At 44.4% G+C, this 25,926-nt stretch overlaps 2 protein-coding genes across 12 annotated transcripts in view; both read left to right on the top strand.

Annotated features, from left to right (window-relative positions):
- The window catches only part of LOC125937436 (interleukin-36 gamma-like), a 123,639-nt gene extending 113,837 nt beyond the window's left edge, over positions 1–9,802 (top strand). For 5 of the 9 annotated variants that reach the window (XM_049652131.1, XM_049652133.1, XM_049652132.1 and 2 more), the window contains 3 exons: positions 5,530–5,634; positions 6,239–6,378; positions 9,292–9,802. In XM_049652131.1, coding sequence (XP_049508088.1) covers positions 5,530–5,634; positions 6,239–6,378; positions 9,292–9,501 — 455 coding nt within the window. In that variant the 3' untranslated portion in view covers positions 9,502–9,802. Of the gene's footprint in view, positions 1–5,007; positions 5,076–5,529; positions 5,635–6,238; positions 6,379–9,291 lie in introns of those variants that run through there. The other 4 variants (XM_049652135.1, XM_049652134.1, XM_049652136.1 and 1 more) reach the window with 2 other exon arrangements.
- Positions 6,301–24,951, top strand: LOC125937437 (interleukin-36 beta-like). 3 transcript variants are annotated; one of them, XM_049652142.1, is made up of 5 exons: positions 6,301–6,378; positions 20,057–20,089; positions 20,643–20,750; positions 23,368–23,507; positions 24,301–24,950. In XM_049652142.1, the coding sequence occupies exons 2-5, from the start codon at positions 20,074–20,076 to the stop codon at positions 24,511–24,513; spliced, it is 477 nt and encodes a 158-aa protein (XP_049508099.1). In that variant the 5' UTR covers positions 6,301–6,378; positions 20,057–20,073; the 3' UTR covers positions 24,514–24,950. The 3 variants fall into 3 exon arrangements, with proteins under 3 accessions (XP_049508099.1, XP_049508097.1, XP_049508098.1); XM_049652140.1 differs by lacking the exon at positions 6,301–6,378 and adding an exon at positions 9,795–19,073 and having other exon boundaries at positions 24,301–24,951; XM_049652141.1 differs by lacking the exon at positions 6,301–6,378 and adding an exon at positions 9,795–19,073 and having other exon boundaries at positions 20,002–20,089.
- The last annotated feature ends 975 nt before the right edge of the window (positions 24,952–25,926 follow it).

The following is a 25,926-nucleotide window of genomic DNA, read 5'->3' as shown; positions in this document are numbered from 1 at the left end:
GTTGCATTGCTATACACCAACTATGAGGTGACAGAAAGAGAAATCAAGGAATCAATCCCATTTACAGTTGCACCAAAAACCATAAAATACCTAGGAATAAATCTAACCAAAGAGGTGAAAAATCTATACACTGAAAACTATAGAAAGCTTATGAAAGAAATTGAAGAAGACACAAAGAAATGGAAAAAGATTCCATGCTCCTGGATAGGAAGAACAAATATTGTTAAAATGTCGATACTACCCAAAGCAATCTACATATTCAGTGCAATCCTTATCAAGTAACACCAGCATTCTTCACAGAGCTAGAACAAATAATCCTAAAATTTGTATGGAACCAGAAAAGACACCGAAAAGCCAAAGCAATCTTGAAAAAGAAAACCAAAGCAGGAGGCATCACAATCCCAGCCTTCAAGCTATACTACAAAGCTGTAATCATCAAGACAGTATGGTACTGGCACAAGAACAGACACTCAGATCAATGGAATAGAATAGAGAACCCAGAAATGGACCCACACACGTATGGCCAACTAATCTTTGACAAAGCAGGAAAGAATATCCAATGGAATAAAGGCAGTCTCTTCAGCAAGTGGTGCTGGGAAAACTGGACAGCGACATGCAGAAGAATGAACCTGGACCACTTTCTTACACCATACACAAAAACAAACTCAAAATGGATGAAAGACCTCAATGTAAGACAGGAAGCCATCAAAATCCTCAAGGAGAAAGCAGGTAAAAACCTCTTTGATCTTGCCTTCAGCAACTTCTTACTCAACACATCTCTGGAGGCAAGGGAAATAAAAGTAAAAACGAAGTACTGGGACCTCATCAAAATAAAAAGCTTCTGCACAGTGAAGGAAATAATCAGCAAAGCTAAAAGGCAACCGACAGAATGGGAGAAGATATTTGCAAATGACATATCAGATAAAAGGTTAGTATCCAAAATCTACAAAGAACTTATCAAACTCAACACCCAAAAACCGAATAATCCAATGAAGAAATGGGCAAAAGACATGAATAGACACTTCTCCAAAGTAGACATCCAGATGGCCAACTGACAAATGAAAAAATGCTCAACATCACTCATCATCAGGGAAATACAAATCAAAACCACAATGAGATACCACCTTACACCTGTCAGAATGGCTAACATTAACAACTCAGGCAACAACAGATGTTGGCGAGGATGCAGAGAAAGAGGATCTTTTTTGCATTGTTGGTGGGAATGCAAGCTGGTGCAGCCACTCTGGAAAACAGTATGGAGGTTCCTCAAAAAACTAAAAATAGAACTACTCTATGACCCAGAAATTGCACTACTAGGCATTTATCCACGGGATACAGGTGTGCTGTTTCGCAGGGACACATGCACCCCCATGTTTATAGCAGCACTATCGACAATAGCCAAAGTATGGAAAGAGCCCAAATGTCCATCGATGGATGAATGGATAAAGAAGATGTAGTATATATATATACAATGGAGTCTTACTCAGCAATCAAAAAGAATGAAATCTTGCCATTTGCAACTACGTGGATGGAACTAGAGGGTATTATGCTAAGTGAAATTAGTCAGTCAGAGAAAGACATGTCATATGACTTCACTCATATGAGGACTTTAAAACAGATGAACATAAGGGAAGGGAAATAAAAATAATATAAAAACAGGGAGGGGGACAAATCAGAAGAGACTCATAAATATGGAGAACAAACTGAGGGTTGCTGGAGGGGTTGTGGGAGGGGGGATGGGCTAAATGGGTAAGAGGCACTAAGGAATCTACTCCTGAAATCATTGCTTCACTATATGCTAACTAATTTGGATATAAATTTTAAAAAATAAAAAATAAAGTTAATAACAAAGATGTGGTATGTGTGTGTATATATATATATATATATGTATATATATACATATACATACAGACATACACACATACACACACACACACACACACACACACACACACACACTGGGATATTACTCAGCAATCAAAAAGAATGAAATATTGCCATTTGCAACAACGTGGATAGAACTAAAGTATATTGTGCTAAGCAAAATTAGAGAAAGACAAATATCATATAACTTTACCATATGTGAAATTTAAGATACAAAAAAGATCATGGGCATGTTAAGTGAGCAAACTAGTGGGGCTTGTTAGCAAACAAGCGTGGATGATAATATCTTAGAGCTTAAAAATTGGAATCTGGACTTAGTGAGCTCATAAAAATTATTTCCATGTCTAGAATCTTTGGCTTTACGAGTACTTACTTGAATTCAATTCAAGCCACGCTTAATGGTGTGCATATTTCATTGTTGTAAGTGACAACAAAACATTAATAGAAAGAACCTGGCAAGCTGGGTTATGTTTACATAGCAGAATCACATTCTTTACTTTTTATAACCAGCATAAATATTGATAGTCCTCTCAAATACAGCTAGGGTAACATGTAATTTTATTATCCATCCCTCTAAGACAAAAGTTCTGGTCCATTTCTTCAGTAGATGGGCTGTCTGCTCCTCAATTATGTACCCCAGTGGTTCAGTTCTTCCCTATTATCACCATCACTCCTATTCTAATTTCTCTTATACTCATTCACACTAAAGTTTAAATGGGGAACTTCAGAATGGATACTGATTGCTGGGAACTCTGGAAAGTACTGGATTCTCTGAATATTGGGAAGTGAGGGAAAGGTCAGGATCAAGTGGAATAAAGAGGACACATGTCATCATAAAACATAGATTTTTACACCCTTCTTCTGGGCATGGAAAATTCAAGCTAGATCCAATGGCTTTTGAATCACTGAAAATACAGCTTTCTGGGTTGTGTCGCTTGGAACCTCTGAGCATCTCTTGGGCTCATGCCTCCTCTCCACATTTGTGGTTCATGCACCCAACCGATTATACTCTCTTTTCAGAGGTCTGAGCATCAGTTTGGCAGAAGGTCTCCTCCTGAGGTCTGGGCATCCGTCCTACAAGTTCCTTCCTTTGAGCTCCTAGGCTTTTTTGTTCTCTCTGGTTTCTTTCCTGCAATTAACTATCTGGGATCCCTTAGTACCTCCTTGTTACTCTTTAGCCTTCTGACATGTTTTCTAACCAATTCCCTTTGTTTGAAATTCCTGGTGTGGGTTCTGCTTTCCACACTAGATCCTGATTGAAACAGAAGCCTAAACAATTTGGGGGCCAGATGGTAGGACTATTTAGATGCCATTTTATGGTGAGCCTCCCAAGAAAGGTATGTTGACTGATGCGTAATGGAGAGGCTCTTCAGTTGGACAGAGGGGACCCAAGAGAGGTGACCCTGGCTGAGCCTGGCTTTGAACACCAGTGTGCCTGAATTCATTTTCACACTGTCTCCTGGGGTGACAGATAAACTGGAAGCCAAAAATGATGGGATTGATGTCTCCACAGGAAAGGACCATGTTCATCCAAGGCTAACAGGGAGATGGGGGTGAAAAGTATGAGAGGTTGAGCAAGAAGATTCCTTTCAGGGTTGGGAAAAGGGGCTCATGGAAGTGCTTGCCTAGAAGGTTCTATTTTAGCCCTTCCCCCAACCTCCCTGTAGCTAGGCGGTTAAATATGAAGTTGATTCCAGTCTGTCTTTTGAAATTCACCTCAGTCAAGTTAACTTGTGCCTCAGAAGGTTTTCGTGCTTGATCTCAGCAGATGGGGTGTGGAGGTGGGAGTAGAGGCATAAAAAAACATGAAACAAAAAAAAAAATAATAATAGTAACTGTTACCATTAGTTGAGAACCTACAAATGTCCTGCATTACTAGAACAGAGAGGGTGGGAGAGAAGTTGGGTTCTGGGGCTCTGTTAGAGAAATCAGTGCCAACCATTTTAGTCCTTAGGCAGTTCTGAGTCCACTGCATTTTGGGGGCACCAGAGACCAAGTTTGCATCAGTTATGGGTGCACCACTCAGTACCTATGGGTTCCCAAGGGGATGAGGTGCATCTCTGAGGGGCTGAAAGAGTATAGTAGGCTTTCAGCTTAACCTTTCTTTCAGGGGTGGCCTGAGGTGTTTCAGGCATGGTTGGATGAGTGGGAATGCCATGTGGGAACCCTGCCTAAAGCACACAGCTAATTTTGCAATCACAAGACTCCCTTAGTGGAACTGTAAAGAGCAAGCTTGATTGCCCCAGCTGATGGACTTCCCTTGTGGAGGGCCTGACATTCCAGGTGTAGCCCAAGTGACAAGGCAGGAGAATTGAGCTCCGGGGAAGTCCCGCAGTCTCCCCTTGCTGAGCAGCCTGGGGTCTGTCATCAACTCTATTTCCCCGTAGGTGTGGCTCGGTGCCTCCTTCTCAAGGAGCTCAGGCTGGTCACACTCATGCTGATGCTGTGATTTCTTCATCTGAGTCTCACAGGATCTTCTGGCATATGATTGCCACACCCCACCCAGCCAGGTGGGACCTCCCCGTACTTCCCAAATAAATGACAGTCTCGGTCACTGCTCTTGGGAGCTATTGGAGCTGTGATTCAGTCCCCTGCACTTTCGATAAAGGTCCTTCCTTGCCCGCTGATAGCTGGCAAGTCCTCCAGCTCTTCTTTGTGCTTTAGGGCTCAGGAAAGAGATGCGGCCATGCCGGGCTCAGTCCAGCGCGGGGTCAGTGGTTTCCGGGAGTTACTAGGATCTTGGCAGAGATGCCCTGGCCTGGGGCCGCCCCCCCTGCTCCCAGGCAGAAGCAGTTGCCGATGGGAGGAAGGAGGAGGGATGCGGGCATCAGGTGGGGGTGGCTTTTTAAGGTCAAAAGTCACGCCTGGCTCAGGACTTTTAGGGAGAGATTCTGTCACTGGCTGGATCTTTGGGTGGAGTAAACTCTGCGCCACGTCCCCCTCCCTGACACCACCTTGAAGTTTTGTCTCAGGAGGTGGCTCAGATTTTCTGACTAGGGCTTTGTGTCAGGCCAGGCTTCCAGGCCAGCTCCCTATCCAGAATGGGGACCTCAGTAACTAGTGTCCTGGAAAGGTCTTAGGAATGTCTCCTGACCCTTCTGTCTCCTATTGCTGTCCCCGCAGGTGTGGAGACAATCCCATTATGACATGCATTCGAGGAGTCCCTTTCTGTGGAGAACCCTATACAGCAGGTGATGTTGAGATGGGGCTCTGTACCCACGCCTGTGCCCACACCTGTCTCTTCTGAATGCCCCAGCATTCTCTGCCCCTCTTTGTGCATGGCCCTTCCCACCCGGTGCTGTCCATCTTCCACTGGATGGTGGGCTTCCACGGGGTGGGGAGTGGTGCTTATTCTCTGCTCTAGCTCCAGACCCAGCACCGAGCCAAGCACAGAGTAGGCATCAGAAGGAGTACCTGGGCCTTGACTGTACTGTGGGACAGGTTATCCTCTTAGACCAGCTTCAGCCCTGGCCCTCCTCACCACCACCTGTAGCTTTCCTGGAAAGAAGGGCTGGGCTGAGGGTCACCAGATCGCTGCCAGTTTTGGTGTGTAAACCCTGAGCCTTCCTTCCCGAAGGGCCTAGCGTCTAGTAAAGTGGTCTAATTAGAATGTTTCCTCATTATTCTTTTCTATTTGAACCGTAGTGAATAAACCTCAGACCGGGGAGGTCTCTGACTTGAATCAGCAGGTGTGGATCCTGCAGGATCAGACCATTGTGACAGTTCCACGGACTGACAGTGTGACTCCAGGTGAGTGGTCATCCTGTGGCTGCTGCCTTGGAGGCCAGGGAGGCGTCATGTTAGCACGCATGGGATGCTGGCACTGGCCTTGTGTTCAAAGGCAGCTTTACAAAAGGGCCCACCTGGAGGGGGCTCCCCCACCTGCCTGGGAAGGGGTGTCCTGGGGAGCCGGAGAGCTGCTTTCAGTGACCTGATGGCCTGTCACATGGAAGAGGAGTATCTTATTCTGCCTGACTTCTGGGTGTCCTAAAAGGACTCAATGAGTGGGTACCATGGGAAGGCAGGTTTCAACATCACATGAGGCCAAACTTGCTAATGGACGGAGGTCTTCAAGGAGCAGAGGGGCTGCTTGGGGTTGGAGTTTCCCACCTCCAGGTGGTCCAGCAGGGGCTGCCATCTGTTTAGCTCTTCGTGTTTGCTCCATTTCCTAGGGCAGTGACTGGTGCATGGTGTGAGTGAATGAATGAACGAACAAATGTGGTGGTTGGCGTTTTGGTGGGCCTGGGGTAGCAGGGATTGCACTCAAGGTTTCTTCCTGCCCCACCTGGGTGATGCTGGCCTCGTCCTGATTTCAAGAGGAAACTGACACTATCTTCCCTTTTGTCCTTCTTAGTCACTGTCACTGTTGTCCCGTGCAAGTATCCAGAGTATCTTGAGCAAGGCAGAGGGATTCCCATTTATATGGGAATAGAGAATCCAGAAATGTGTCTGTCTTGTGAGGACATAGGAGGGCAGCCCACATTGCAACTGAAGGTGAGTAAGAAAAATAATGTTATTAAAAATACCAGTTTCTTTCTTCCTTCCTCCCTTCCCTCCTTCTTTTCTCCCTTCCTTCCTCCCTTTCTCCCTCCTTCCCTTCCTTCCTTCCTTCCTTCCTTCCTTCCTTTTCCTTTCTTTCTTTCTTTCTTTCTTTCTTTCTTTCTTTCTTTCTTTCTTTCTTTCAGAGAGAGCAGGGAAAGGCAGAGAGAGAGAGGGAGAGAAAATCCCAAGCATGCTCCGTGCTGCAGTGAGGAGCCTGACATGGGGCTCTCCACCTCATGAGCCATGAGATCATGACCTAAGCCAAAATCAAGAGTGAGACCACTCAACCAACTGAGCCACCCAGGTGCCCCAAAAGGCCAGTTTCTTTTATGAGATATTTATTTGGTAGATAATCTAGTTTTAGAAGTAAAGAAAGAAATATTCTCTGTTCTTAAACATATTTATTCCTAGATATTTTTGAGTTATCTGCATGCAGTTGCATTATCCTGAACATCACTAGTTGAGGATCTTTGTCTTTCTTGTATTTTAAGATATTGTCTACCATTGTTTCAAGTATATTCTCTCCTTCATTCTGGCTTCTCTTTCCTTCCTTTTGGAATGCCTATTCCTTAGTCATTGGAACATCTAGATCTCTCTTCAGTATCTCATCTTATTTTCCATACTTTCTATACTTTCACTGTTTTGTTTTTTTCTTGTTGCACCCTGGGAGAATATCTTGGTTTAATCTTCCAGGTCATGATTACATTTTAAGTTTATCCTGTCTGCTTACTTATTCTCCTATTCAGTTTTCTGAGATTTCAATCTTTCCTCTTGTTCCTTAAACTTCAGTTTAGTTCAACTCAATTTCATTTCATCCAGTCCAACTAGCTCAGTAAATGTGTAGGTTTTTAGTGGCACAGCACCGTTGTGGCCATTTGAGATACATTGGTGCCCAGAATGGCACAGAGCCCTGCCCTCAGAGGGTGTGGATTCTAGCGGGAGGAGAGAAGTGGTAGACAGTAAGTGTAATAGGTAAGCCTGTGGTGTCTTTAAGGGTGTTATGTCCCGTGGGAAAGCACAGTTAGAGCAGGCTAAAGAGACTGGCCGTGCCAGCCCAGGTGGAGTTGGGCTGCCGTAGAAAATAGTGCAGTCGGCATCATAAGATCTTAGCAGACAGTAGAAGGCAAGAAGAGAGTTAGCCAACAGGTGTGAGTGGGAGCAAGTTCAAGAATTAGCAGAGAGAACAGTGTGACAGGAGTGAACTAAGTGGGGAGGAGTTCAGAGAGATAAAAAGGCAGGACACAAAGGGCCTTGCTGGCATTTGTAAGGACTTTGCCTTTCCATCTGAGTAAGATGGGGCATTATTAGAATGTTTTGAGTAGAAGAGTCCCATGCATGAACATAGGTTTGAAAAGAATTATTTTGGCTGCCAGTTGAAAGCAGACTGGGGGGGGGGGGGGGGGGGGCCAGGGTAAAAGTCCTGTGGGGGGACTTCGAGGTGATCTAGGGGAGATTTGATGGACGTGGACAAGTGGGTAGCAGTGGAGGTAGGCAGAAGCCAGTCAGACTCTGAAAATATTTTATTTAAATTGAGGCAAGAGGGCTTGCTGACAGAGTGAATGCTGGGTGTGATGAAAGAGGACTGAGAATTACGTTTTCACCTATGTCCTGTCTGCTAAGCCACCCTTCTACTGAGATTTTGTCTACTGTGGTTTTCGATGGATTGAGAATTGACCATTTCATTCTGCCACATGTGGGTCCTTAGGGACCCTGGTGCCAGCAGTGTTGTTGCAGTGCTGGAGGTGAACGCCCAGACCGAGGGGTTTAAGAGTGGGACAGGAGGAGAGAAACTAGAGACAGCCTATATAGACAACTGTTACAGAGAGTTTTCTGCAAAAGGGGAGTTGGGAAAGGTGGTGGGCAAGCGAGATCATTATTTAAGAGGTAGAATGGCAGCAAATGTGCTAATGGAAACTGCGGGAGAACGCAAACATGAATGGCCTGAAGAGGAACAGGAGTAAGCTGGGGAGGGCAGCTAGGGACTTGCCGCCCAGTCCTTCCCAGGCGGGAGGTTGAAAAGGAGGATGGAGGAGGTGGTGTCAGAGTTTGAAATGAGCAAGTGTCTTTTTATTTATTAAACAGCCAACACATTTCTATTGAATTTCTGTGTGTTGGGATATACAGTGATGAACAAGTCTAGCAATAATTATATGATTGATGGATATTCTAAGTTCAGATGGTAATGAGATAGGGAGGAGGTCCAAATGTGGACAAATTATGGACCATCCCTGTGTAGTGTCTCTCTGGAGATCTTGTGTGTGCATAATTTTGTTAAAAATACTTATTTTACTTCAATGCACAGTATATAAATACACAAAATGTACTTCTACATATGATATAGAAAGCATTTTCTGATTGCTCTATTTACTTGGTTTGTTTGTTTAACACAAATCCTTTGGTTTGTTAGACCCTCTTGTGTCTTTTTTGTGGCACTGACATTCCTCGAGTGTTGGCAGCTGGTCAGAGGCTAATACTGGAACTTTTGTTAGAAGACTAGTTTTGCGAGGTGGCGGCCCTCAACTGTTGCGGCTTTGGTAGGGGAGGTCCTTGGTTTATTGCTGCAGATCTGCAGCTCCTTCTTTTCCCCCCATCAGCCTCTTGTGTGAGATGAGTTCCAATGCATCGTTGGAGTGTGCCCACTTGTTCATTAACCTTTCTTTGTGCCATTCCTACTCCATCTCTGGATTTGAGGAAAGGGACCGAGAAGGTGAGAATCCATGCTCACTCTGCTGCTCCTTTGAAATGTGTTTTCATAGAGGGATAAGGCTTTCTCTAACTTTGGAACATTTATTGATTGTGCACAAGTAACTCTGAACCGCTAACAGCCTCTGCTTCTCCTGCTGGGCGTTCTCTGTCACGTTTCAGGAGGAGGAGATACTGGATCTGTACAACGAAGTCGCACCCGTGGAGCCCTTCCTCTTCTACCACTCAAAAGATGGCAGGACCTCCACCTTCGAGTCCGTGGCCTTCCCTGGCTGGTTCATCGCCTCCTCTGAGATCCGCCATCCCCTCTTCCTCACTTCAGACCTGGGGGGAAAGAACAATGTTAACTTCAATTTAAGTATCAATCCTTGACCTCAGCCTGGAGGGGGCAGCTTGGTCAGAGGTCTTTGTTAAATTTCCTAGTTCCCAGCATGCTTTCATTTATATTCTCTCCGTGTCATTTCACGTCAGTGCTGAGAGGTGGGCAGGACCTTGTTATCATCACACTTTGTGAATGACTTCAGGGCAGCCGAGGCATAGAATGTGAGCTCAGACACGGGGCGAGGGGTCATGTAAAGTTCTCCTCTCAAGCTGAAGTTGTCCATCCCACAGCCATCTGTACGAGGATGTCTGGACCCCAAGACATGAGTGCCTTCTCATGTGGGTGGATACAGAGAAGGTTCGGAGCTCATGATCTGGCGACTAGTGTGGAACTGATTCGTTTTGTTTTCTTTCCTATTTAGATTACATTTTCCATATGCTTTGTATGTTGCCAGTATATTTCACGTTGTATAATGTATCCTTTTAAGGTTAAGGAACGTTCCTTAAATAATTCTTAACAATAGTTAAACTATTTTTTTCCTAATTCTAATATGTAAACATAAAGCCAAATATATACTTCATGTGTTTACATAACAGAAAAGCTAAAACTAAGCTGTAAAATGAAGTAGAAAACGTAGTAAACTGAAATTAGCGAGAGTAATTGAATGAGGATAGCTCACTGGGGTTTCACTGGGGAGAGAAGGACCCCTATCAGTGGTGACAGGCCAGGGTGGAGATAATGCATGTAAAAGAACACTACTATATGACTACTTTCTGTACAGTCTCACAGCCTTGATTTCTTTGCCTCTTCTAGACTTTTCCTTTTAGGCATCCACAAGATCTCTTTAAAAATAGCAGTAAAGGTGATGACAGAGCCTAAGGCAGGGCAAACTACAAGCTAGCACACTGCCCCCACTCCCCCAGGTGGCATATGTGGGATATTCCTCAGGCACTGCTGGCTGCCCAGGGACAAAGGAGAGGAAATAAACAAGTAGCTAACTGATAGAGATCACAGTCATGCAGGACCAGAGTCTCCCTCAGTTCACAAATATCTTAGTAAATTTCAAGAAAAAGTCAATCTTATCAAATAGCCTAATCTCCAGAAACCTGTAGAATCAGTTTGCTGGAGCCCCAACATCACCCTTCCATAGTGATATAGGAAACAAAGGCAAGAAGGAAATGGCAGGTAAAATTAAGTGCCGTATAACCTGCGGCCCATTGACAAATGCTTGAGGCAAATACAGAGTACCACGTTTCTCCAGGAACCCCCTACCGTCCTAATGTTAATGCCTTACTAGAGGAAAACCAACCTTAGCTTGATAATAGCAAGGCCTCAGGTATCTTAGGAGTCCTCTTTAGCATACCAAAGTCCCTCTGGAGGCCTTCCTTTTGTCTTTACCTCCCCCCCCCCCCCAGCCATAGCGTATAACCAGTCATTGTTCACAACCACAGTGCAGCTCTTCCTGCCCACAGGTCCTGTCCGCCTGCTTTAATATCACCTTTTTGCACCAAAGACGTCTTCAAGAATTCTTTCTTGGCCGTCAGCTCCAAACCCCACGAACCCCACCATCACCCCAAAACTTCATCAAAGGTGCCTTTTCTTGGAACAGAGAGCCTAGCTTTCCCACGGGTCATGCTTCAGATGATGTGTTCTGATGAAATTAAATCACTGTGGGTATAATTGTAGAAAGATGTAGCTACATCTGGTTCTGTATATAACAGATTTCTTATTTTGACTCTGATACTACAGACATAGAAAGTTCTGTTTGCTTAAATACAATTTCCAAAATAGCGCCAGTCGCTTACTTTTTTTTTTTTTTCTTCCTACTTTTGGACAATCAGACCACATACTCTACTAAGCAGGCCAGTAAGCAATCAGTAAGCCCCGATTTAATGCAACATCTCTTGATCTTTGACGTTTTCTTCCTCAATTAAATATAGTTTTAGCATTGCAGTTTTATTAAAAAACAGCATTAAAATGGGCACTAAGGTAATTAGTTCTGGGATATTAAATAGGAGAATTGGTTATTGAATATTTACTACTATACTCACTGCTCATAAATGGTGATAGCTTCTTATATCTGACCATTTACATTGTTACACTGTCAGTTGTTACATCTGCCAGTTGGGATCCAATAGCACATTTGCTTGTGACGTGATTATGGTCTGAGTGTTACAGCACCTCCATCCTCCTACAGGCTGTGTGGTGATTCCATTGTCCCATCTCTTTACCGCAAAAACTTCATGCAGGTGATGTGACACTTTGGATTGTCACTTAGCACAGGTTTGAGCTCAAACAAAAGCTCAAATATGAGTTCTGGTGTCATGTAACTGGTTATCCTGATGGTACAGAAGAGGTTCTGATAACATATTTAGAGTGTAATCAAAATGAAAACATAGTAATCTCTAGCTTGTGGAGCCTGGAGAGCAGACCTCCAGAGACCCTCCGCTTATCCATCACGATTGTGAAAGACCACAGCATATGAAATCATAGAAAGGACCCTATGAGTAGCAACGTCCTCATTTTCAGGTGAACACCTGTTTTTCACACATCTGAATATCCAATGCTCTTGCATTTGGGTGGGTTCCGTGAGCTCCAGGCCAACACTCACTGAAGGATTTGGTTCTTTTGCATCTTTGGTATGAAGGGCTTGATGCCCTGTGTTGGGGGAGGTCATTGAGAGGATGTGACCACCAGCTGACCCATGAGCTGGACCCTGGCAGCTGGAGGCTCCTCACCCCCTCTCCTGTCCTTGCAATGTGTGCTCTGGGTGCCTTCCTGGCTCCCAGAAGGTGCCCCAAGGACATAGCCTTGAGGCAGTGTAGTGATGTGATGTTGAGACATCTGGACGGTACCTGTGGCTGAACCCAGTTAAAGCTTCTATATAAATTTTTAATATTCTAGTGGGTGGGTATGGAAATGTACTCATCTTACAGCTGCCCCCAAACAAGCATCATATATAAATTCCCTTGCTTATTAAACTTGCCACCTACAGATCTGGGGTGAATTATTTCTTTCTTTGGTCTCAATCCTGACCTACCCATATGAGGACTGGTTTCAGATTACACGGGGAAACTCCTGAGAAGGTGTAATCTAAGAGATTACACTGAGAGAGGGGGATTTTGGATTCCAGGAAGGAATTTAGAACCTTGCCACCAAAATCACAATTGCAGTGAAAACAGTTGAGTGGGATGTTTTTCTGCTGAGCTGCTTTGGGGCTTGTATCTTCCGGCACCAGGATGGCTGAAGGGCAAAGACCACTTCCTGAAGCTGGACTTGAAGATACTGTCCCTGAACTCACAAACGATTGGGCACAGGGACTAAAGATGCTGTCTCCGGGACACTGAGAACAGTGGCTGTAATTAATAATCCTCACGTCAATAAAACATTACTTTTTATTTCTCAGCCTTTAAAGAGTTGTTTAAAAGAAGATTCTTACCAAAGCAATACATGTCTATGATTGAAAGCAATATCCTGCCCCGATCATATTTCCATGAGGCAACTGCTAAGTCTTTTTCAGCTCTTTTTCCTCCATGTGTCTAGGTATATGTTTTACTCCTATTTCTTGAATTACCAACTTTAGACCAACTTTATCTTTTCTTTTTTTAAAAAAAGTTTTTATTTAATTATGAGAGAGAGAGAGTGAGCACAAGTGGGAGAAGAGCAGAGAGAGAGAGGGAGACACAGAATCTGAAGCAGGCTCCAGGCTCTGAGCTCTCAGCACAGAGCCTGCTGCAGGGTTTGAACCCACGAACTGAGAGATCATGACCTGAGCCAAAATCGGATGCTCAACTGACTGAGCCACCCAGGTGCCTGAGACATTATCTTTTTTACCAGGCAGATGGCATTTGCATCCCTACTATACAAAAATCATGTGCTCTTTATCTATTTGCTAAAGTTAATAGAAGTAGTAAGTCAAACAAAATATATTTATAGAGAGTTAGATAAACTTTGGGTGGTCCTGTTAGACAATGCTCTGGTATGACATTGGAAAGGCACACAATAATCCTTTCGCCTTTTTCAGAATTTGGATAACTTCTCTGAATGATATCATTTTCCTTCAGCCTTTTCTTTTTAGGGGTAAGGAATGCGGGGGGAGGTACATGGGGTGGAAGTGACTTGCAGTGACCATTAGTAGTAGGTTTGGGAATGTGATCCTCTTGATTTCAATTTCCATCCCCTGGTGTTGGGGTGTTAGGAAGCACTGTTTGAGAAATTAGCAACAATTACCCAAAGCAAGACAGCAGAATAAAGTATGATCCCCCTTGTTCCCATCATTGGGGCTGTCTAGCAGGGTGTCAGCAGATGACCCACCCAGGGTGGAACATTCCTGGCCACCTAAGCATTGTTATGTAATGGTGTAAGTGCTGAAATATATTGTGTATCTATATTTCTCAAACTTGAAGTAATATCAGAATCATCTGGGGTCTGAACTACAAGCTCAGGTGTTTGGGCTCACTCTGGACCCAGTAAACTAAAACCTATTCCCTGCATAATTCCTACTTAGTAGGTTTAGAGCAGGGATGAAGAATCAATATTTTACTAATGACCTTAGGGAATAGAATGCACTCCCACTGTTCACATGCCCACAGGGCAGCTGAAGACAAAGCCTGGCTAAGGTCAACTAGCAGAGTGATTTTATTTGCTTGGGTAGCCAGTGACTCTTCTGTGGTTGATGCCTTCTGGTGGACATTAACAAAAAATACAAACATCTTCGCATTTTGTGCGCATTCCCATATGTCCATCCACATGTCTTTACTCCATATCTCCTTATCTTTTAGTCTTCTGATCAGTGAGTGGGCATTGACCACTGCCCAAGAATCTATATGTATTGTCCTTTTGGGACATTGTTTTTTTGTTTCGTTTTTTTGGGACATTTTGTATTTTGTTTTGTTGTCTACTTGTGTGTTCTTGCAGTTCACTGAATTTCTTTAAGAGGGTTATTCAGAGTTCTTTGTCAGACCATTTTTCTCCATTTCTTTAGGGTCAGTCATTGGAACTATATTAACTTTCCTTGGCGATATCATGTTTCCTTGATTATTTGTGATCCTTGTGGCCTTTATTGGTGTCTGTGCATTTAAGGAAGTAGGCACTTCTTTCAGTCTTGGCAGGCTGGCTTTGGAAGGGAAAGCCCTATACCAGGCAGCTTGTCCAAAGATTCTGCGTGGGCTTGTTCTAAAGTCCTCAGACAGGCAGGTCTGGTGCCTGGATCAGCAGGTGGGCAGACCTGGTGCTTGGGTCCATAGGGGCCGGTCTGGTGTCTGGGTTCACTGGGACAGGCCCAGTGCCTGTCTGTGGTGGTGGGCCTGGGACCCGGGTCTATGTGGGTGGGCCTGGTGTCTGGGTCCACAGGAGCTGGCCTGGAAGCTGAGACATGGAGGCCACCCTAGCAGTTGGGCAAGCCTGAGCCTGGGGCCATGGGAGTCAGCCTGTAGCCTGTAGCTGCAGGGGCCATGAAGGACCACTTGAATCCACGGGGGCTGGCTTGGAGGCTAGGGCCCAGGGAAATGTCTGGAGACTGGAGCTCTAGGATCCAACCTGGTGCCGGGGTGGGCTGGGAGCCTGCATCCATGGGAGCCCATGTAGAGCGTAGGTTTATGGAGGGGGGAGCCTGTCTAAAGCCTGAGGCAATGGGGCTGGCCTGGTGCTAGGGTGAACAGGTGGCCTGGACCCACAGGAGACTGCCTGGACCTTGGCCAATGGTAGCAGCATGGCACGGGGGCAGGCCAGGACCCTCCTTCCATGGGAACTTATTTGGGGTCTAGGTCTGTGAAGGCTGGCCTGGGTGCTGGGGCAGGCTGGTAGCCTGGGTCCATGAGAGTGAGCCTGATACTAGAGAGGGCCAGGAGTCTGGATTTGCAGGAAGTTGCCTGGAGCCTGGATTTGTGGGGGGTCTTCCCAGTGCTGGAAGCCTGGGTTTGTTGGAGCCCACCAGAAATCTGGGGCATGGTAACTGGCCTGGTGCCAGAGTAGGCCAAGAGCCTCAGGCCACAGAAGTCAGTCTGGTGCTGGTGTGGGCTGGTGGTGGAGTCTGCTGTGAAGTCAGTTCCTTACTTCACTCTTCTCCTGTGAACTGGATGTCTCTCTCCATGCTGGGATACTCTGGCTTGGGGGATGGGTGATGGGAGTAATATGAAATTATATTTCCTACCCTTTTTTCAATGTATCTTTTCTTATTTCTATGCTCCACCCAGGTGCTGTCATCCCTCACCTGAAATTCTTAACTCTTGTGAAGGTATTTTTGTGTATGGATAATTGTTCAAACTGATGTTTCTGGGAGGCAAAGAGTGCTAGAAATTCCTATACCCTCAGCTTGCTTTACTCTCTAATTCTCTCCTCTGCTGTGTGTTGTCTGTTGCCAAATACAAATTTTGGTTTATTTTAATTTTATTTGTTGTATTATATTGTTCTAGAGATGCTGTTTAATGCTTCCAAATCTGCCACTTTTCATAGTTTGCTATTCTAGGAAAACATCCATGTTTGTCATTTGCTTCTTAAATATGGTTAGGATAGTTGTTTTAAGCTCTGTGTATAATAATTATAAAACCAGATGTCTGTGTATGTTCCTACTATCTTGCTTTGTCTGTTTTTTTGGTTCTTGTTCTTGTGATCTTGTTTACTTATATGCCTGGTGATCTTCAACTCTTTGTGGCTTGTTGCCTTTGTAAAATTATTTAAGTGGCTCTGCCCTCCTCTAGATGGGTTTTCTCTTTTTGTTTCTGGTGGAAAGCATTTGGCCTACATTAAACCAAATGCAGTTTGAGAGTTCCTGGCTCAATCAAACTGTGAGTACTCAAAGGGAAAATCCTCATGGCCACAGCCTTCCAGGAATTACTTCTTTTCTTTATATCTTTCCTTCACCCACTTTGTTCAGTGTCAAGACCATCTACTTCATGGGTTCCAGAGATTGGGTGAATCTAGATCTGGTTTGCTTGCCTAGTCCTAGGCAGCCCCTGAGTCCTGATCTCTCTCTCTCTTTCTCTCTCTCTCTCTCTCTCTCTCTCTTTCTCTCTCTCTCTCTCTCTCTCTCTCTCTCTCTCTCGTGCTGGTGTGACTAGAGTATGGCATGGGTGCATGCTATAGCAGCACAGAACATATCGTGGCTTTAAGGCTCCTTTATTTCAGATCCTGATTCTATATGTCTGGGATAAAGCCTGAGATTCTGCATTTCTGACAAGCTGCCAGATGATGCCAATGCTGCTGGTCCACAGATCATACTTTGAACATCAGGGATGTATAGAACAAGGACTCTTTCATTTAATAACTTGGCAATATGTGAACAATAGTCAAATTGAGTGATGGGAATTGTGCTATATAAATTGGGAGAGATTTATGGAACCGAGGGGACTATGTTAGACCATGACCTGACTAGTGAAGGATAGATATGGATGGACAAGGGAATGAAATCCTAATTCAGATCCAGTTCGGGCTACTTGAAGAGAGAAGAAAGGCTATATCTCTAGATTTTATTCATATGGAGTTCTTTTTTTTACAGGGAAAGAGGTTTCCTTCACATATTTTGACCCAGTTGCCCTTCTCAGGATCACCCACCACCTTGGTGGTAAAGGATGCACCTCCATTCTAGGGAGACATAAGTTGAGGTCTTGTATTATCTGGTATCACCAAAGCCCCCATCACCTCAACTAATGGCACTGTGGACTAAGTGCCTAGGCTACACGGAGCTCCATGTATTTATAGGATGAAATAATGAATCTGAAAGGCTCCACATCTTATTAGCTGTGGTCCTGAATGAATTTGCATTAGTATATGCAACATCCATATCAATGTGTCCTGAATGTTTGCTTCTTTGTACCTTATGGCAGGACATTGAGATCCTCTCCTCAAGATATCCAAGTGGGTCCAGTCCTATATAAGGAACATGGGGGTGATGTCATAGGCTCTGGACTTTCTTCTTTGAGCATGGAAATCAACTCATGCTAATGGATACCTGCGGAAACTCCTCTTCATAGCCGCAGATTGATTTTGAATCCTAGTTTTGACTCAGACATACCTACTGCACATTTGAGTATGAATGCTTCATGATTCCACACTCTTGAGGGAATGGCTATGGAGCTACTCAGGACAAGATCATAACGACCTTTATATCCCACTGTGCAGTGAGAATCCCTTGGAAGACTATATAGTGTGAACTTGAGAGTGTCTTTATGTGTTAGGTAGGCTGATAAGGTAGCACAAATGTCAAGAGCTAGGATGATCTACTGGTAGTCAAAGCAAAAAGGCTGGTAGAGACAAATAGGCTGATCTGGGGTCTAGTGACAGACATAGGAGACTCAATAGGCCAGTTGCTACAGGAAGGTGTCATGTACTGGGGACTTTGCATACTCTTCTTTAACCAATACAATAATCCAGCAAGGTACAATGCATTCATATAACAGTCATCTTGGGATCAGAGATGTGAAAGGATTGTGCCAAGGACACAAGTCCAAAAGTTGCAAAGCCTAATTGTGAACATACATCTTTTGAATACGAGTCTCTGGCTCTTGAATACTAAACTACTGTCTTAGTCTGTTTTCTCCCTGAGAAACCCTAGCATTGTTTCAGAAGCTGGGGAGGCTAAGATATTAACCCACCAGTCCCTTCCCCCATTGGCTGAGGTTGCTATTGAAATAAATACCCTTGAGTTGTGAAGCAGACAGGTGCTAGAAACTGCCACAGTGATGGAGTGATGGTGAACTCAGTTGGGCTGAAGGGATTGGGGCAGGGTATCTACAACATTGTCTAAGCTTTCCTTCAGGGAAAACCTAACGTGTGTTCCTAATGTGTGTTTGCTAGATTAGAGCACGGGAGCATCTGGGAGGCATACTCCCTGTCCCACTAATCTAGGTCAGTGACCTATAGTCCATGATGGGCAGGGTGCCCAGGAGCTGGCCTTGCCCAGGGGAGGCTCCCTTGAGTGGAGAAGCAGCATGCATACAGGCTCTGAAAAGCTAGAGAAGCATACACTGGGGTGTTTTTACCTGGTCTGAGATTGGTAGAGAATATGGTGATTGTGAACCAGGAGTGGTTGCAAGCTACACAGGTCTTAGGGGACCCATTCCTTCCTTAGTCTACTTCCTACCTTGAACCTAATGGGGGCTTCCACTCCTAGGAATAACATTCCAGTGTGTCATTTTGTGGCAAAAGAATCCAGTCATCAGCCCTGGGGCAGTCCCATAATGTTTCTTCCCTCAAATTCAGTGTTGATGACTATATTTCCTGGTTGTTGCTCTTAAGAGCTTACTTAGCATGCCCTACTTTTTCAGGGTGAATGGGCAAGTCACAGTCATACTTGGTTGACATTTACATAAAGACTCACTGAATCTCTGCACCAGGAACCAGAAAATATTCAGCGTCAGGCAGTCCCAACCCAAGTGAGGTAGAACCTCCTTCCTTCCCTGTGTGTATAAAAAGCTTGGCACCTGTTGGATTCAGTCAGAGCACCTAAGTCTGGAAGAAGCCATAGTCCATAATAACAGATTACAGGTGTAGTCTGAAGCCATGAAACCTGCTGATCTTTGATCTTCTCTTGCTTCTGGGGAGTCCTAGACAGCTTTCCAGAGCCCTTGGATGCAGCTAGAACCTTTACTTTGGATCCAGAGTAAAAAGCATCTCTTGGACAAAGGTAATTTGAGCTCAGAAGCCATGTGTCTAAGCTTTCCTTTGGGGAAGACCTAATGTGCATCTACTAGCTCAGAGTACTGGAGCATCTGGTAGGTAGATTCCCCTCCCTGCTAATCTAGGGCAGTGATCATGATGGACTTCTTTCACTGCTGTCCTTGGGGAGCCTTGGGGGACCTTGGTGGAAGGCACAGGATACTGGAGGAGCTAGGGCTACTTCCAAGAGTACAGGTGATGATTTGCTTACTTCCTGTCCATGGATAACTATTGAATCAGGCACTGAGGATCCTGAGGCAGGGAGGGATATGAACAACTGGCTCTCACTGTGGGGGAGCTTGTGGCCTTCTTAGGGAACTGTGCTGGTGCCCTAACCAGAAGCCCAGGGACAGATGACTCCTGACAATCAAAATGCCTAATGGAACTTGTGGATGTCCGTGTGCAAGATCCTTAGGGATGCCTCTTTGGATGAAGAATGGGGGAAGATGGGGGTCAGAGAGGCCGATTTTCTGACAGTTATTTAGTAGCCAGGATAAGTGACTTGAAGACAGGATAAGTGGTGACTCACTAGATATGTGGGAGGCTAGAATGGAGATAGATGCACACTCTCCTCTCCCTTCCTTTAAATCCAGAGACTTGGTGCACTGAACAGTGCCTGAGGTGGTGCTCTGGAACCTCCTAACAATCACAGATGTGATGGATGGAGGGCATCCCAAGGCCACTGTAGTCTGAAGAACCAGGACTACCAGTCATGATAGAGATGGGAGTTTCCATTTGGGGTTTTCTGGCCTTGGAAAACCCCCTCCTTAGTCTCAGATGTGCATCTGGGACAGGAGCTTGGAGGCAGCTTTCTTAGAAGAATTTTTACACAAAATTCTGGGGTTGGAAAGGGGAGAGAACTGGATGACATGTTTTCTTCTTCCCTTTTCCACAAGACCTGCTGCTGACAACCTCCTCTCCATCATCTGATTTACCTTGTCTTCTTCACAGGAAGCTCTGAAGCCAACATGGCCACCCCCCAAGGTGAGTGGTGAATCACAAACCAGCTTGGAAATATCTCCATCCTGCCTCACCAAAGATAATACAGTACAAGGGCCCCTATCATTTACTTAGCTACAGATGCATTTGCTCTTGCTAATATACTCAGATCATAAAACGTGCATTTGAAAATCTCAGAGCATTTAGATCTTTTCTTATTATGTATATTTGGAATTTATTTACTTTGTTAAACAGCATAAAGAAAAAAACAAGAAATGATGACAAACTTAAATATTTTTGGCTTTGTTACTACCCAGAGAGTATAAATTAGAAACAGACAAGTCACTGATATCCCTAGAAAAAAGACAAACCTTGAAAATCTCTTGGGGAGTATAAATGCAGGTAGATTCTTACAGATGCTTTGATCCACAAACCAGCTCCTGGCTTATTTCCCCTCCCTTTCTCCTTATAGCCACTCTTTCTCCGAGCAGTGAGCCTACCCCTAAGGATTCAGAAGTCATTATGACCAGGATGCAGCTAGAGTCCTGAAGTTTATAATAACCTTATATGTGTTTTGTGCTTTTCTGTCTTCTGGCAGCGGTAGACTATTCCAGAATCTTTGGTGTTCATGATTCTCTACAGATGGTGTGGGTCCTGAATGGAAATTCTTTAATAACAACTCCTTTTAACAACAATGTCAGTCCTGGTGAGTGACAATCAAAGCCACTTTTTCTTCTTAAAGGGGCACCAGTTCCACTGGAGATGGGGCTGAGCTTGCATGAGCTTACATGACTTCGGCCTGTCCTGCTTCTGGGACCGATGTCCACAGGAAGGGCAAGCAAGGACAAGATGGTTCCCTTCCACAGAGGAAACCCTGCACCTAGAAATGAGGGGATGAGGGGTTGGCAGCCCTTCTTACCAAGAGAAAATGTCTTCAGATAAGGAGGGACTGTCCACTCAAACAGTATTTGACCTTCTTATTGGAGTTTTTCTCCTTTAAATTTCAACCATTACTACCTATGTCCTCAGAATCAAACTTGATCATCTTTCCACTATACACTTTCCTAATTCGGTGTTCTCTCTTCTAATATTGGGGATATTCCTTCCTCCCATCAAAAGTCAATCTATCTCAGCTTCTTTCCCTCTTCTAGGACTTCAATGTTTGATTTAATTCTTCTCTTCCCTGTATATTCCACCTTTGTCTTTCTACTGGATCCTTTCCATCACTGGTATATGTGCTCTAATATAATATTGCTAAGTTTAATAGAAATTCCACCTTCTCTTGATCCCCACATTCCATTCCTACTTCCACTCTTTTTTCCCATATGCTAGTCTCAATACAGTTCTATGTACCAGTCATAGCCAAACTTCATGGAAGAGCTGGCTACATAACTTGTCTCTACTTCACCTTCTGCTCATGTTTGCATCAAACAACATGACTTCCGAACTGTTCTCTCAAGTTCCTCTTCCCAAGGTCACCAGATACACTCTCTGTCCTCACATTATTTGGTTCCTCAGCTGCAGTCAGCATAATTGGTAATTCTTTCTTTCTTGAACACCCTCCATCTTCTCCTTCTGTAGGAACATTCCCTTGTGGTTCACTGGCTTCTCTTTGGCATTCTCCTTTCTGACTCGACTTTTTCTGTACAATCTACAAATACTGGAGGTCCTCAGATCTCAGTCTGCAATCATTATGCAACCCCACTGAAGGGATTGGGAGCTGGTCTCTTGGATTTATGGATCCAATGCCTCTATCACTCTGGCATTTATGCTTCCAACCAGAAGACCCTCTGAAAAATTTACCCATGTCCTCTTGATATCCTCTCAGACATCTCTAACTTCATCTATCCCAAGCAGAACTATGGATCTGACCTCTCAAAACTGCTGATCAGCCCAGTCTTCCCTATCTCCATTAGTGGCACTACCATTACCTGTTTCCTCCAGCGAGAAATGCAAGAGATATCCGTGATTCAATCTCTGTCCAGTCCAACAGCAAAGACTGATGAGTCTGTGTGCAAAATATGACTTATTTCTAAGATAATATCATGTCTCACCTGGACCACTGCCATTGTCTCCTCACTGCCCTCCTTCCCACCTCATTTGTGTAGCCTCTCATCCACTCTCTACAAAGCATTAAGAGTGACCATTTGGACTATGTTAATTGAACAGTGTCTTTCCTATGTGTTTGTGTTTTAGGGGTGGGAAGTGGGGGCTAGTGGGGACACCTCAGGGACTCCAGTCTTCTTTCAGAGCTACACAGGGGCCTTTACCCATCCTTTCTCCATAACACTCTCCCTCCAGACCCCCTCCATCATCCTATTCCCATGTCTTTGTATACTAGTTTCCTCTTAACTTTCAGATCTTGGTTTGCATTTTACCTCTACAGAGAGGTCTTTCTTGACTCTTCTATGTAAATTTGGTCTCCTACTGTCTCAGGCTTTGGTTCTTCCCTCAAAGCAGATCTTGCAATTTATTGTGGTTCTGTCATTTCTCTGCTTACATCTTTTGGTCTCATCTTCCATAGGGGGAATGACAATGTCTCTCTTATCCTCATCTAAATCTCTGTGTGCTCACATGCATCCTTGTCCCGAGTCGGCATTCAATAAAGAGTGTTGACTGGAGAATTCTCAGCCCGCTGCCCAGAAGGATAGAAGCAGAACACCCAGGCTCCCGGGCTAAATTAGTTGGGAATTAAATTTAGCTGATAGTGACAGGAAACCCACATAACTGGGACTTAACTAAGAAGTTTACTTTAAAAAAAAAAAAAGTTTATTTCTTTCTCATGAAAAAGAAGGCCGAGCAGGCAGGCTGAGGTTGGTATGGTGGCACTGTGATGCTCCCATGGTCCAAGGATTCTAGCTTTCTGCTTTACCAAGCTCAAATTCTCCTCGACCATCATCCACGTATTTGAGGCAGGCAGTAAGAAGACACAACGTGTAAGAAAGGAGCTTCTCCCAGATGAGTCAACTCCTTTTAAAGAACATTCTTAGAAGCCCCACACAACACTTCCATGTTTATCTAGGGGGCTACAAGTTCAGCATATGATAAAATTTAGCTGCAAATGTGGTGGGGAATTTTATTTTTATTTTGGGGATGCAGTGTGCCCTGGTAACATCTGGGGTTCTGATATTAAGTAAGTGAAAGAAATGGGCTTCAGATAATGATGTAGGGTCTCAGCTACATGATGAATAGGAAGAGGCTTCTGGGGGAGTCCTGGCTGCTCAGTGTCCCCCTCACTGGGAGGAGGAATGTCAGGTCAGAAGGACTGTCCTTTCTGCTCCCTGGAGCCTGATACCTGTTTCCATTTTTCCTTGTGTTTCCAGTCAGTCTGGATTTAATGACATGTATGGACAAAGAATTCCATGATGCAGGAAAAGGCAATCCAGTTTACTTGGGAATCAAGAACAACCATCTTTGTCTTTTCTGTGGAGAAATTCAGGGCCAGCCAACTTTACAGCTTAAGGTGAGTGGTTGTACAGCTAATGAGAGAAGCACTGTGAGATGTACTTTTTATTTCATTTAACATATCACTGAAGAAAAAATAACATTTTTTCAATCCTGGATTGTTCAATTCTTGGCTGTCCCCCAAGTCAATAAATGCTGCTTTTGGCGTGGGTGTAACACTCATTTTAATGTGAAAACATTCTCCAAAAACCAGAGAATACACCCACGAGAATGCTTCAGAAAGGCCAAAGAATGGTGGTTTCTCCATGCTCAGTTTTCTTTAACTACCTCCCAGAAATCCCCCACGATGCTGGGCTGCTCGCACTTAAACAAAGGCCACTGTATGACAGAGGAGACAAGGGGGAGATTGTTAGTCTGGATTTTGTGGATTATATGCCTATGGTTCCTGTCCTGAAGGTAGCATTTATAGTTATGAAGCAAATCTTTTTGGTTATGATGAAAGCTTTAAGATCTAAACCCACTCGGAGGCTGGGAATCTTGTGAGACGCCCACACCTGTGGGTGGGTGTCCACCAAGAGCACCCACAAAAGAGACTTAAACCTCTCTCTGTTCTCAGGGAAGACAGTGCTGTCTCAGAGAATCAGAAGCACCTTGTATCATGGGATCCTGGGGTAGAGCCAACCTATTAGGAGCCAGTGGGTTGCCTCTTCTGACACCTTGTGTCCTTTCATCTGGTTGTGTCCCTGGCCCCTGGCCCTCCCTTTGGGGAAAGCAGTCACTCTCAAGGGCTATGTTAGTTTAGACCCCTTCTCTCAGTAATCCTCTCTAATAAACCTTTTTCCTAATCCTAGGAGAAAAATATCATGGATGTACACAACAAGAAGAAAGCACAGAAGCCTTTTCTCTTTTTCCATAATAAGGAGGGCTCCACCTCCACTTTTCAGTCCGTCTCCTACCCTGACTGGTTCATAGCGACTTCCAAAATAGCAGGACAGCCTGTCATTCTCACCAAAGAGAGGGGCAAAAATTACATCACTAACTTCTATCTAGAGCCTCAGGACTAAATTCAGCCTGGGCTGTGGGTAACTGATTCCAGGAAAGAGGATCAAGCAATCAGAGAATCTTCCATTCGGAGACATAGTAGGTCATCTTCATAGACCAACATGCACTGATGCCCATCCATAGCCCCACCTCATTCTCGTCACCCAAAACTACCTTTTCCTCTAGATGGCCATTTGTGCACCATGTTTCCTCATATGAACATCACCCCAGTATGAAACCTGAATCACTTTTTATTCTTTCCTGATCTTGTCCCACTATCCACTTAGTTGCCAAGTCCAGTTAAGTCAACATCCCAGATGCTTCTTACGCACACCCCTCTCTATTCCTATTCCTTCTGACAACCTATGGCCTAGAGATGTGAGTTCCAAGCATTTTTGTTCATACAACCCTATCAATAAAAGAGTATTATTTGTTAATTCTCTGCATGTATTATGATATGTATTCCCAAAGATGAATCTAAAGTTTCTATTTAAGTAATCTTTACACCCCATGTGGGACTTGAACTCATGACCCTGAGATCAAGAGTCATGTACTCTTCAAACTGAGCCAGCCAGGCCCCCCACCAAACAGGAATCTAAGGATAAATGTGAAATACAAATGAATGGGAAGCTGTGAGCTGTACATTTATGATGTAGCCACTTTTCTGTGTGTATGTATGTATGCTTCCATTAAAAGTTCGCTTTTAAAAAGAAAACAGATAAAGGTGAAATAAAAAATTTAAATGTCTTGATCATCATAACAGATTCATAATATCATTAGTTAATAATTTGACATGTAATACATACTTTAATTAAGATTAATTATTTACCGTAGTGAATTTAAATCAACCAGTATTTCAAAGATTCACTTAAGGGTGCCTGGGTGGCTCAGTTAAGTGTCTGACTCTTGGTTTTGGTCATGATCTCACAGTTCATGAGTTCTAGCCCCGTGTCGGGCTATGCCCTAGCAGTGCAGAGCCTGCTTGGGATTCTGTCTCCCTCTCTCTCTGCGTCTCCCCCGCTTGCTCTCTGTCTTTCTCTCAAAGACAAACAAACAAACAAACAAACAAAACCAAAAAACAAACCGCCCATGGTTCTGAGCTAATCCTTGAATCCCCTCTTACATCCTGGTGGCATGCCTCGTACTCCAGTCATTGCTGTGCAACCAGCTCGGAGAAGGTATAAATAACCTGACAGCATGTTATCTCAGCTACACCAAGCATCTGTCTCTCTCTGCTCGGAGGCTCCTAGGACACCATGGGGAAAGACTTGTAGGAACCCACTTGGCACTCACACATGTACACGCTCGGAAGTAAGAGGGAGCAGCCCCACGAGGAACCCTTGACCGTCGTGGGGAGGGGGTGGGAGTAGATGGGAACATGCTACTCGCTGTGACCATTCAAGTGTACAATTCTGAGATGCATTCTACCTGCACAG

This window comes from Panthera uncia (assembly GCF_023721935.1).
Source record: "Panthera uncia isolate 11264 chromosome A3 unlocalized genomic scaffold, Puncia_PCG_1.0 HiC_scaffold_12, whole genome shotgun sequence".
Taxonomy (NCBI): Eukaryota; Metazoa; Chordata; class Mammalia; order Carnivora; family Felidae; genus Panthera; species Panthera uncia.
Note: the sequence above shows the minus strand (reverse complement) of the source record. Positions and strands in the feature narration are given on the sequence as shown.